This window comes from Chionomys nivalis, chromosome 11, assembly GCF_950005125.1.
Source record: "Chionomys nivalis chromosome 11, mChiNiv1.1, whole genome shotgun sequence".
Taxonomy (NCBI): domain Eukaryota; kingdom Metazoa; phylum Chordata; class Mammalia; order Rodentia; family Cricetidae; genus Chionomys; species Chionomys nivalis.
The window spans coordinates 78,074,691-78,086,921 of record NC_080096.1 but is presented as its reverse complement, the minus strand read 5'-3'; the positions used below and the strand labels follow the sequence as shown (position 1 = coordinate 78,086,921).

Below are 12,231 nucleotides of genomic sequence, written 5' to 3'. Positions count from 1 at the left end.
GGGATATACAGGCTAAGTGGGCTTAGGGATCAAATCCCTAAGTAACAGTGTGTTCCCCAGCAGGATTAAAACAAAACAAAACAAAACAGTGGGCCTTATGGTTCATAAATATGACACAAGTTGTTCATTCAGATGTAAATTTTAGGTTATTGGGACATTACCATAACTATGCCACAAATACCGCACACGACATGTTTACATGAAATCTGTATTCATCTGTCATCTAAAATCTAAGCTTAGGCATTTTGTGTTGCCATTGCTACATGTAGCACTCATACCAGGGAGGTGTAAGCATCCAGGGGAAGATCTAAGCATCCAGGGAGGGAAAGAAGCAAGGCATCTTGGAAGAAGCAATAGTGAGATCATGCCCAGGATTTCTGTAGGTGATGCAGAGATGAGGTGTGATCTAGGGGGAAGCAAGTAGCACTCCTACCCTTGGGTCAGGAATTCAACTGTGTGCACATCATCAGTGAGGCTAGGGCCTCAGGCAAGGCACATGAGGAGTGCAGTTGAAGTCATGCATGACCCAGGGCATTCAGAAATCCTCTAGAGACGTGCCGGAGTCAGCATCTTGAGGAAATGCAGGTTTCCAAGCATTGACCCACTTGACCCAGAAGTTCCTGTACTGAGAGCCTGGGTTTGACTGTGTCACATATGAGATGCTAAGTTCAGAAAAATCTGAGTTAACTAACCCTTTTCCATGTACAAATCTCAGGAGCCCAGCAGGCTGCTGCTACTGTGAAAACCATGAGAGGAGGAATTCAGGTAAGTGGAACAAAGACAACACAGAGTAGGCAGAAATCCTCTCCTCGGGTCCCCTCAGATAGAGCTCTGCCCATATGGTGGGCATCGGGAGTTCCTGAATGCTGGTCAAAGGATCAGCCATAGTGAACTGGTACCTCCCCTTTGGCACCTGGCTCTCATTTAGTCATCAAGCAAAGCACCCGTCTCCTGTGCCTTTCCTTACCATCCCACATCCTTCCTTCCTCCGCCCACAGCACCACTGAAATGATTCCCCCAAATGCAGCTATTACTGTGGCTGGAAATCTCTTTACTGCTGATTCTGCTAATGGAAATGTTCCTTTCCTTTTCGGCTGCTTGCAAAGCCACTCGTGACTTCCCTGCGTGCCTGAGAGTAAGACTCTGTCAGCCAGCCACCACCAGAAGGGAGAGGAATATCCCCCACCTGCTACGCCAACACTCACCAGCCTTAGCCTCAGTGTCTCAGTGCCTCTCTGCCTAAACTGTCCTCAGACAACCCCAGAATTCCCTCCTGCCCCCACTTCTCCATAGCTGGCAGAGATCAATGGCCATTTCATGCTTTTGTGCCTTACTGAGTGAGGAACAGGGAGGGAGAGGAGAGGCATAGGCAGTGAATCCAGATATAGAAAGAAGAGGAGGGGAGAAGTGGAGTCCACATTCATTATTTATTCATACCTCTACCCCCCCCCCACCCAATCAAATCAAAACAAAGATCCCAGGTGGCAAAGAGTCACAGAACATGCTGGGCTATGATGGGTATTCAGCATTTCCACGAGGATCACAAGGCTTACTGTAAGTAAGAATTGTGCACAGTGCTGGGTCCTACTAATTTGTAGCTTATGGAGAGTTCACCAAAGAAAAATAGGTCGGAAAACCACACACTGGATTGCCGTGCTCCATTTGCCTTAAGAATAAGCAGTCAAAGGCTAGTTTACAGAGATGGCATGTGGGAACCCTGGCTCAGGCAGATGTATGTTGGAGTCTGCATCCGGTTTCGGATGCTGAAAGCTGGTACATGCTCCACTTCAGCTCACTGACTCCCCATCAGAGGAACTTACCTAGAGTTCATCTTGCACTGGACTCCCTATGGGGTCTTGGAAGATGGACATCTCTCTGCTAATTCAATGACAGATTTATTTGCCTGAAATTGAAAGGCATATTATCCAATTCCAGTGTTCTAGAAGAACATATATTAATTGATGTTTGTAGAATTCTAATATATAATATTGTTTCTGACCAATGGAAAATCCCATTTTAAAAGTAGAAAATATAAAAATCGCATAATAGTGCTAAAAAGCACAAGAGCTTAAACAGAGTACAGCCAGCCAAATAGAAACTGTGTATCATAGATACCAGATGCCCTGGCCATTGCTAGAAAGACAACACTAAACTTACAAATTCCTGAAAGGTCACGGTCATTAAGTCTTCTGTAAGATTACACATAGCATAAAGGTGGGGAATTCCTAAGGGATGGGAGAAAGGAAGAGTGGAGAACATGAGTGAAAATGGAAAGATGGGGAGACAAAAGATAAAACAGGAAGGAGGCACCCTAGAAGGCACAGAAGAAATGTAATTTGCCTCCCAAGCAAATTTATGAGTGGCAGGAGCATCCACAGTATATGAACCGAAGCCCAGTGCTCATGGCAAAGAATCACTAAACTCTGTGTGTGTGTGTGTGTGTGTGTGTGTGTGTGTGTGTGTGTGTGGCAGGGGAAGTGTGCAGGAGAGATGCTGAGTCAGCTACATTCAGCACAGAAACAAGGTGCTTGGCTCCCTTGTGCTACCGCAGGCACACCCGAGTACCTATATGAGAAATGGCTGAAACTTCTTCCTAATAAGAAGTGGCAAGAAGTAAAATGGGGTAGACAAAGAGATCAAATTTGACAGTTTCTCTTATTCTGTCCGGCATGAAAGTCAGAGAAAATGCAGAACCGAAGAACCAGAGAACTTGTTTGGGTTTGGACCACGTTTAATTTCATATGAGCCATGTAGTTTTGAGTATGTCTCTAAGGTTTATGCTTGCTTGTGATACACGCAAACAACATTTGCCATTGAATGCTGTGTGGAACACATGGAGCATAATCATTGTCAGAATGTGGTCACTATGTCTAGGATGATGATAGTTACCATAGTTACCTGACACTAGTGGATTCTCTATCCTCCCGTTCCTGGTTGCCTGGTGGTTCTTCTTAAAGCAGAAGGGTTACACAGCCGATTAGCAAGTCAGCACATATACGATCTGACGTCTGCCCCACAATGACTTGTTAAGGACATCTTGCTTTTCTACTTCTAACACTTGATAATTTCAGAACATGTTATCTTCTTAACTGTCCAATTCCTTCCTGTTTGCCATAATACCCAGTTCTAATGCTTTATTTGGTTTCCAAACTCTTAAAGTAAGGCCTTTCCACAAATCCAGCACTATTTCTTCTAATCATGCTGTCTCTTTTGTACCATACACAAAACCCAGATGAGGATACTGGAAACAATGGTGGAAATGGTTCTTTGGTCTGAGCTTAAGAACAGCTCCTTCTAAGTAGAGGTGCTGTTCAAACTCATCCTTAAGAGGAAAAGTGTGATGAAATACCTCTCTGGTTTTTTTCAAGTATGGATTTGGACATGGGATGTAGCAAGCATGAGGTTACCATTATCCATGATCTTCTGTACACTACACATGCCAAGGAAATAGTCATTGTAGTACAAAATGAGAGTGGTCTGCTGGCTGGTTGGAGGCTGCACAGCAAAGCAGCACAAGACAGGTAAGGAAACGTGCTATAAACAATGCTCTTGTTCTACTCTGGGTCATACTTTCTCACATGAACGGTATTCTGGGGTCCTTCTTTTCCCATCCCTTCTCTTCACAGAGCAGAGTGTAATGCTTTTGAAATGCAAGTCAGAGCTTGGTTTTTCTTTCATTTAAGCTCATGCATATCCAATGGCAAGGGGACCAACGCTGATATCCTGACAGTTCCCTGCACAGCCATGTGTAACTTGATTTCTCTTTGCCAGCTTGCCCATTCTACTCCAACTGCATTCACCATCCTTTGCTGTGCCTCAAATGACCTGGGTCTGCTCCTGATTCAGGTCTTTCTGGGACGACTCTCTGCTTAGGATATCCCTTCTTGGATATCCTAGATTTTCTTGGATAATAATTCATTTCTCCTAAGCCTTCGTTTTAATCTCACATTTTCAATAAACTCCTCTATGATATTTTATATTAAAACTTACTCCCTCATCTCAGAACTCCGAATTCTCTTTTTATCTATTTGTTTACTTTTTATAGAACCTGTCATCTTTCATATACTTCAGAATTTGCTTATCATATTTAACCTTATTGTTCTGGAGCAGTAGACATGTACATACATGTATGCACATATGCAGATGAGAGAGAAGCCTCCTGAATGCAGTGGTCCTTGGAAGTAACTCTCTTACATTTCCCATGATACCAGAGCAATCAGGCATGTCACAGGTGCTTTGGAATTCTCCCAGGACTGGCAGCTATCATGATGGTTTTCATACTGATGGTGACTGGTCAATGCTCAAGCAAAGGGTTCAAGAAAACTCCAGTGGTAAGTTGGCACTTGAACTCAGTCTTAGATGGAAAATAGGGATTTTATAAGGGTGGGGGTGAAGCACTTAGAAATTGAAGGAGAAAGGTCCTTGTAGGATAATTGGATAGAATGTGATCAAGGGACTTGCAGTAGTATGCGGGAGCCTGAACCTGGCCTAAGAGCAAGAAGAGAATGCCAGGTGAAGATTCCCATTATGATACTTGATTTTCTGATAAAATCAAGTTGACAGGATAAACTGACTAGAAAAGAGACTTCTTGGGGAAAATAAACAAGTTGACTGCTGAAATTTCAGTAGCATAGAGAAGTGTTGCTGGACCCAACAGTGTCTGTAGCAATACAGCGGAGGACGTACTTCCCTCATGAGGTGAATACAATGCCTTTCTCAAATTTCAACTTACAGACTTGACTGAATCTCTCTTCTGGCATGCCTGGGTTGAAACTGCAGACTATATCAGTCTTGCACTGAACGTTTCTGTGGATAATCCCCACCTTTTTCCATTCGAAAGGGAATTCTTTCTGGATGCTGTTGTCCAAAAATACCCACAGACAGTAGAAAAAAGCAACTGAAAGCAGACAGCAAGTAGTAGCAAACAGAGCAAGTCCTGCCAAGCACTGCTGTCTGACGGCTAGTCAGGCAGAAAGCTGTTTGCTCTGCGGCAGGGAAGGGAAAACCAGCTATAGTTAATCTTCTGTTGCCACTAGCTGGTCAGTGAGAGAACTAGGGAAAGTGTTAGCACAGCAAACCAAGCATGCCTCTGATTCTGCTCCACCCCAAGGTTAAATACAACCATTTTTTTTTCTAGAGAAGAACAGACTTTTTCTGTCCACCCTCTAAGGAAAAGGTCCCCTCCTCTAGGACAAAAATACATTATCTGGCAGGGTTCTTTTGGAGAGACTGAATCCAACCAGCTGGATACTTGGGCAGGAAACAAATTCAATTTCCCTAAAAAGATTTTTCTGCTTAAGGGTATTTGTTTGTTTGTTTATTTGTCAGGGAAGGAGAAAAGACTGGCATACTTTATGATGCTCAAAAACACTGCATGCACTGAGATGCATCAAAGCTAGTTCTTCATGTAGGAGCCTAGGTTCAAGTGTTAACTGGAACTGAGCATTTTTCTTTGTCCAGACCCCGTGTTGCTATATAATATGGAAACAATGGGTTCAATGCCTTCTGACAGTTTGTAATCAAAAAAGACAATATGCTATCAGTTTTAGGACATCACCTAAGAGGTCACTGTCAATTTCCAGCCCCCTTTCTCTCAGAACATGTGTTCATGTTTTCTGACCTCAGATAAAACCCAAAGTACATTATGCAAGGGGATGAGAATAAAGTAGATTTCTCTGCAGGATGCCTGGTCATAGTCAAGCTCTGGGTCCTGCAAAGATACCACAGGTCTGCTGTCTCATTACTGTCAACACCACCTCCAGCACACACATGCACATAAAACACCTCAGACACCAAATCTGGTGGACTGGGACAACTCCACCCCCTTCTCTCCACCATGGTGCTCTCTGAGAGCAAGCAATGCATTTCTCTCTGCCGTGAGTGTTAAATAGGTTTCATTAGATTTTAGCTGGAAAGAAGTAGGGTGGGGAATGACAGAAGGAACTGGAAAGGGGAAAAGCATGCAGACCAAGAGTTGGGTTAACAGAGATGTGCACCACTGCAGCCTTAGGCACAGTTTACACTTATCCCCATCCCAGCAGGGCAGATACTGAAATTTGACTGTTACCCAAACATACCCATTTAATGACAATTAACCTGGTGACTGATGGAATACAAACATTGCTTGAAACATAGCCTGATTTTTAGATAAAGTCTCTCTTTTTTCCATTCCAGAATCTCTCACAACTGAACAATGGAACTGATGTTAGCAAATATTCTGGCATCAGAAATACCGTTGGGTGACATAGCACACTTGTAAGCATTGTTCCTCCATGCAAATGAAAGGTATGAATCATTAGAATCAAACCAGAAACCAATACAGAGACAATCTCTAAGGCCCTGTGTCCCCCTTTCAAAAACCTGACCAAAAGCTGCTAGTTTCTGGTTAATGGTGATCTTGTCTTTTCTCAGCCAGCTTATACTATAACCCGGGGGTCAGCACACAAGCTGCTGGACAGCTCCCTCAACCTGTCCCTGCTTTCTATCTTTTTGCTTTTTGGATGTTCTTTAAAAAGACTCCCCACACAAGAAAGGTTTCTCATTGTGCACTGATGACATTTGAAGAAAACCTCTTCAGCCCTCTGCGGAGTGTTCTCTTAATAAGTCCTCTGCTCTCATTCACCCCCAATTAGGTGCCTAGTCCCTTACGCCACTTTTGAGTATCAATTTCTATGAAGACTACAAAAAAAAAAAAAAAAAAAAAAAAAACCCTTCACTGGACTGACCATTGGACAAATCACATGGGTATTTCATAGTGAATGTTTTTCCTCCACCCAAGTTGATCACTTTCTTTAAAAGAGCATCTTTTCAGGGACAGACAATCAGGATTCAGCCAGACTTACCCATGGAGGTGCATTTAAAGATATACTCAAAGACCGTTCTTTCCTCACAGTCCTACTGTCCATACATTACATTAGCTCCTACCAGGTTTACACAGTAAGACAAATTATTCACAAATGTTGACACTTCTTTTTTCTCTTATGGCTGAATCAGGGTAGTAAACAGTCTGGCCAGACTCTAATCATAAAGAGAAAAAAAGGATTATACCTCCCTATGCCTGGGCATGGAAGTTAAATCCAGGAGCAGACTGCAGGGCTGCCAGGGGGCAGACAAGGACCCTGTGGCATGCAGGTTGACCTCAGAAGCCCTTCATTAACTCTTGTTCCTATTCAAAACCAGTTTTTTTTTCAATACATCTCCACCAACACCCCCATGTTACCAGCAAAGGCAAATGAAGTGAGAAATGACAGAGTAGGTCACAGAAGCCTTTTACCACAGGATTATTTTAGGGCTCATCTACCCACTCATATTACAGCAAAAGAACTGCATATCTGGAGGGGAAATGACCTGTTCAAGGTCACAGTGAGCCATGTGAGAGATTACTAGAGCCTAGCACTAATTAAGTTCCCCTGGTATATTTAACACTTGGGTTCTCTTCAAATTTCCTTCTACAATCTTCAGTGAACTGTAGCACAAGTTTATTTTTTTCTGCTACAAGAAGTATCCCAAAAAGTCTAGTCTTTAAGTCTATAGATATATCTTTCTTCCCTGATGTCACATCATCTCCACAGTCATCTGCTACTAAACAGCATGTCCTTGACAGTCATGAGTCCTGGGACTTGATCATTTAATTCAAGTATCACTTTCAAATCCTTCTACTCAGCTCTCTGGCTTAGAGGAGATTCCTGCAAATTAGTTTCTCTTCTTGTTGATGCAGAGATTGTCTCTCTACCTTGTAGGGATATAGCCCCACCCATTGGGGGCGTGTTCGCCTTGGGCTAATGTTTGCTGATAAATCTGCAGCAGCCCTTTTTTGCTCCGCTTTTCCTGTTCTCCGCGGGAACCTGTGGTCCTGTAAGTCTATTTCCTTATTAAAGCTGTATATATCTATATAATCTGTCTGCATTCATTTACGCCGCCACACTACCTAGTACCTGTCCTGTATCAACAGCACCCTTTCTTCAGGATGCCAGCTTGACAACCGCCAAGAAGATCTAATAGTCTAGGATCTTGCTTACAGTTCCACCACTTTCCCACAGTGTGACTTTGTACAGGAATCTCTCAGAAGGTTTCCTCATCTATCAACTGGGAATAACGGTAGTTCACTCTCCATAATATTTTGTATGAATTAATAATACATGGCAAGAGTAAAACTCTCAGCATGACATTAAAGATTCAATAACTACTTGCTATTCCTTGATCACTTTTAGGAAAAATTTACTTTGTCAATGCCATTGACATAATCAGATTCAAAATAAGAGGCCCAAGCCTGAGAACCTGGGGATCCTCCACATCCAAACGTGAGTTCCAATTTACAGAAAGCAGCCTTGATTCGTGGGAGAGGGAAAGGTATAAAAAGGAATGGATCCAAATGGAAAAATCTCAGAAATTTACCAATACTCCAATACAAGACAGAGTGGAAAGAGGGAAGATGGTTTTGAAGAATAAGAATAATAGATGGTATATGCAGAGACATACCTTAAGGGCCCCAACTAAATTTTTGTATTTTTGTAACATTTAATACAAGCAACAGTCCTACAGGACCCAAGTCATGGCAGGGAAGGCTTTGACAAACACTATTATACCCTAGTGGTGGCTCTACACTCCCCACTAGTGGCAGGATTTGAGCCCCAGTTTTGTACACACAGCTATGACCCCTCCCTAAAAGAACAAAGTCATGGTGAAAATATAGTCTTACTGGCCAGAAGTAAATATCAGAGAACATGAATAAAGGTCCAGAGGTGCAATGGAGCTGCCTTAGGACACTGGGAAAGAAGAGGTCATAAATAATTCACACTGCCCACCCCCTCCTGGTGCTGTCAGAAATCCTCATTGCCAGGCAGCCTGCCCCTCTAAGAGCTCATTGTGCACTTCATGTTTACACGCAAACATTCGAAGACCAACACAAATAAAAAGCCCACGTCTCCCTACACAGCTCCTGCTATACCCTGCCATCTGCTGAGTACCTCGCTAGCCAAATCCCTGTCGGGAGCTCTTGAGCTGCCAATGCAGGACTCTGGGGTGGGGCGGGGGTGGTGGTGGGAACCCAATTCACAGTGTGGACCCAAAAAGCTTAGTGCCGCCAAAGAGGCAAGTGTCTGACTATTCCAAGGGCAGAAGGTCCCCAATCACTCAGCTCCGGCCTGTTTATCAGTAAAAGGCTCCGAATGGAGTGTACCCGGGACTCGCATGCTTATTCTAAGGCACTCAAAACTTCCAGCTCAGGGCTTTGTTTGACTCTTACTGAGGTGCCCATCCTCTTGAAAGCCAAAGTTAAAAATGGCAATTACTGCTAGCTCCAGGAATTCTGAGGCAATTGTATAAGTAGCTGGACTTAATTCTCACATCTTTGATGAACTGGAAAGCTCTGAAGTTCTGAATGCCAACTCAGGCCCTACACAGGGGCCAGCATTCTGTCTCCTTCACTTGAATGGCTATGCAGAAGGACCTCCAATCCTGGTATCTTATGTTATCTGGAGGAGAGCTATGTTGGGACAGAGAGGCAGGGGCATGACTGAGAGTGGTGAGGAAAGTTTTTGTATATTTGGAGAGAAGAGACCTACACCCCAAGCTTGGTGCCTTCATGAACTCCACGTAGACCCTTATGCACCACCTTCCTTGGATGTGAGCAGCCCCTGGGTGAACATGGGAAAGGCTACTGAGAGTTTGTATGCATGTGTCTATGAGTGCTTAGCTTATGCTGCAAGAGAGGCAGGGAAGGAAGGAGGGAGGGAAGGAGGAGAGAGATTGTGTGTGAGAGTGTGTTTGTTTGTGTGTCACATGCCACACTCCAGAGGCATTGCCATAGGAAGTCCCCTGGGAACCCTCCAGGGATTCTCCTGCTTGCCCCCTCCAGAAATCTCCACAGAAAGCTGTTACTCAAGTAACAGCTAGTCAGTAAGGCACAGGGACCCCAAACCCTGTGGTCAGCCTCGTTGCTGGCTCAAATGCCAAAGAGCCAAAATGAAAGGGAAAGGAGCGAGGGTATTGCAAAATAGATTTTAAAACATCAGGGCTCCCAGGGGAGTGAAGTCTAGTCCATTACTGTGTAGGTCTTCTCCGGAAAACCAAGAGTTAACCTCGGAGGTTCCGGGACTGGCTCCTAAGAATGCCAACCACTAAAGCCCGCCGCTACGCGACACTGGAACCAGATCTAGATCCCCATAAAACAAGGATCTTGGAGACGCTTTTCCACGCGAGCCTTTGGCGCCTCTCCCGCACTGTTGTTGGCCTGACTCCGACAACCAATCCCGCCCCGCGCCCCCAAGAGGGGAGGAGAGAGCAAGCGAAGAGCGAGCGCGGGAGAGCTAAGGGGAACAACATTTTTGTAAATGCTCTCTGAGATAATTAAGCTATCAATTACCCGGGTGGGAAATCAGCCGCGCTTCCCACAGCTCCACGGAAGGGCCGACTCCCCTGGGATTCGCGCCGGGAATCAGCAGGCGGCAAGCCGCTGGCGAACTTTCTGATTAACTTTTCTATTTGAGCCCCCTACCCCCATCAGTTCCCCCTCCTGTCCTTTTTCTTGCTTTTATTATTATTAGCCCAGTAAGTGAACAAACAGCAAGGACAAGCCTGCTCTCAACTGGGAGGAATGGAGAAGGGAGAAGGTGATGAGGATAACGGGGATGGAGTATGTAAAAGTGGAGAGCTTGGGCTCAGAGACTCAGTCCTCAAACATTACTCAATCGATTCCAGCCCCAATTCACAGAAGGCCAAAACTGAAGCTCAGAGGGGAAGCGACTTAGCCAAGGTCACCAAGCCCATCCGGAAGCAGAGCTTTCCCGGACTGGGTCTTTCCTTATTCGCGTAGCTACTCTGCAATGATCCTGAGAAAACCCACGGGAAAGGCAGAATCCACAACTCCGAGACCAGAGAAAAGTGGAGCTGTCCAGAGGGGTAGTGCTCAGCTTGACCATTAACTGGCGTCAGGACAAGGGTCTTTCTTGCTCAGTTTCTGGTCAGAGCACACCGAGCGACTCGGGTCTCCGACGTCCGGAATGCAAGGGGCGGAGCTCAAAAACGGATTGCGAAGCGGAGGGCCAGGTCCCCACTGCGGGATCCTTGGCACGCCCCCGGGCTCCCAGAGCGCGCTCTCCAGGACCTCCTGCCCCACACTCCTTCCCAACCACCTGTGCGCCCTCGGGGCCCCTTCGCTGCCCTTTGCCTACCCAGATGGGGCAGCCTGGAGCGGGGATCCCCAGGGCGCCTCCACCAGTCTGGCATCACTTAAGGGTTCTGGGTTCCTTGCGACTCCGCGTGAGTGGCACCTACCCTTACCCAGGGTGAAGAAGGGCAGCTCTGTGTTGTCCAGGTCATCTTGCACCGCGATGCGTCCGGGGAGCTCATTACGCACAAAGAGCAGGAGACGAGACTCCGCAGCTGTGCCAGTTGAACCCGCGGAGCCTGGGGACGCGGCGGCCGCGGAAGCGGCGGCTCCTGCTCCTACTCCGGCCCCGGCTCCCGTCCCGGCCGCGGCCCCGGCGCGGGCACCGCTCCAGCCAATGTCGCTTTCCCGCAGGGCGGGCAGCGTGGACACCGTGACGGTCTTGAGCCGGCATGGGCTGTCGGGCTCCCGCGAGGCGGCGGCGGTGGCGCCGGCCAGCAGCAGCGGCGGCGGCAGTAGAAGCAGAAACAGCAATAGCAGCGGCGGCGGCGGTGGCGGCGGCGGCCCCGGGTTGAAGCCGAGACTCGGCCGTCCCCGAAGCCCCAAGCCGGGGCCCGGGCTCCGCCGGGCTCCGGCGGCGGCCATGGCGGGAGGGGCTGCGGTGCTGCGGGCGGTGGCGACGGTGGCGAAGAAGGAAGAAGAAGCAGCTGTGGAGACGACGGACACTGAAGCGAACCAGGACGCCCGAGCTAAGGAGCCTAGAGAGCCACTAGCCAGCAGCCCCCAGCTCTGGGCTCCGCCTCCCGATCGGTCCTGGACCGCCCCCCCGCGCCGCCTCCCCGCGCCCCGCCGCCGGCCCCCCTTCACCTGCTCCCCTGGCAGACCCTGAGCGTTTTGGAGGCTCCGCCCGGCCTCGTGCATGCCCCAGTAGCTCCCTCCCCTTTCCCAGGATCCCCCCCTATGGCTCCTGCACAAGGTTCTTCAGCTTCAACACCTTTCTCTAAAATTCTTAACACTTAAGGGCCCTCTTGTGTCGCCTCCAATCCATCCTAGTTCAACTCAGCTGTCCTAGCTTCACCCCTTTCTTGGCTCAAACCCCAGGCTGCACCTAGGGGTGCACCTTA

The 12,231-nt window shown here is 47.0% G+C and overlaps 1 protein-coding gene across 5 annotated transcripts in view; it reads right to left on the bottom strand.

Annotated features, from left to right (window-relative positions):
- Window positions 1-11,841, bottom strand: part of Astn2 (astrotactin 2) — a 987,955-nt gene extending 976,114 nt beyond the window's left edge. For all 5 annotated transcript variants that reach the window (XM_057784267.1, XM_057784266.1, XM_057784268.1 and 2 more), the window contains exon 1: window positions 11,281-11,841. In XM_057784267.1, coding sequence (XP_057640250.1) covers window positions 11,281-11,752 — 472 coding nt within the window. In that variant the 5' untranslated portion in view covers window positions 11,753-11,841. The remainder of the gene's footprint in view (window positions 1-11,280) is intronic.
- Between the last annotated feature and the right edge of the window lie 390 nt (window positions 11,842-12,231).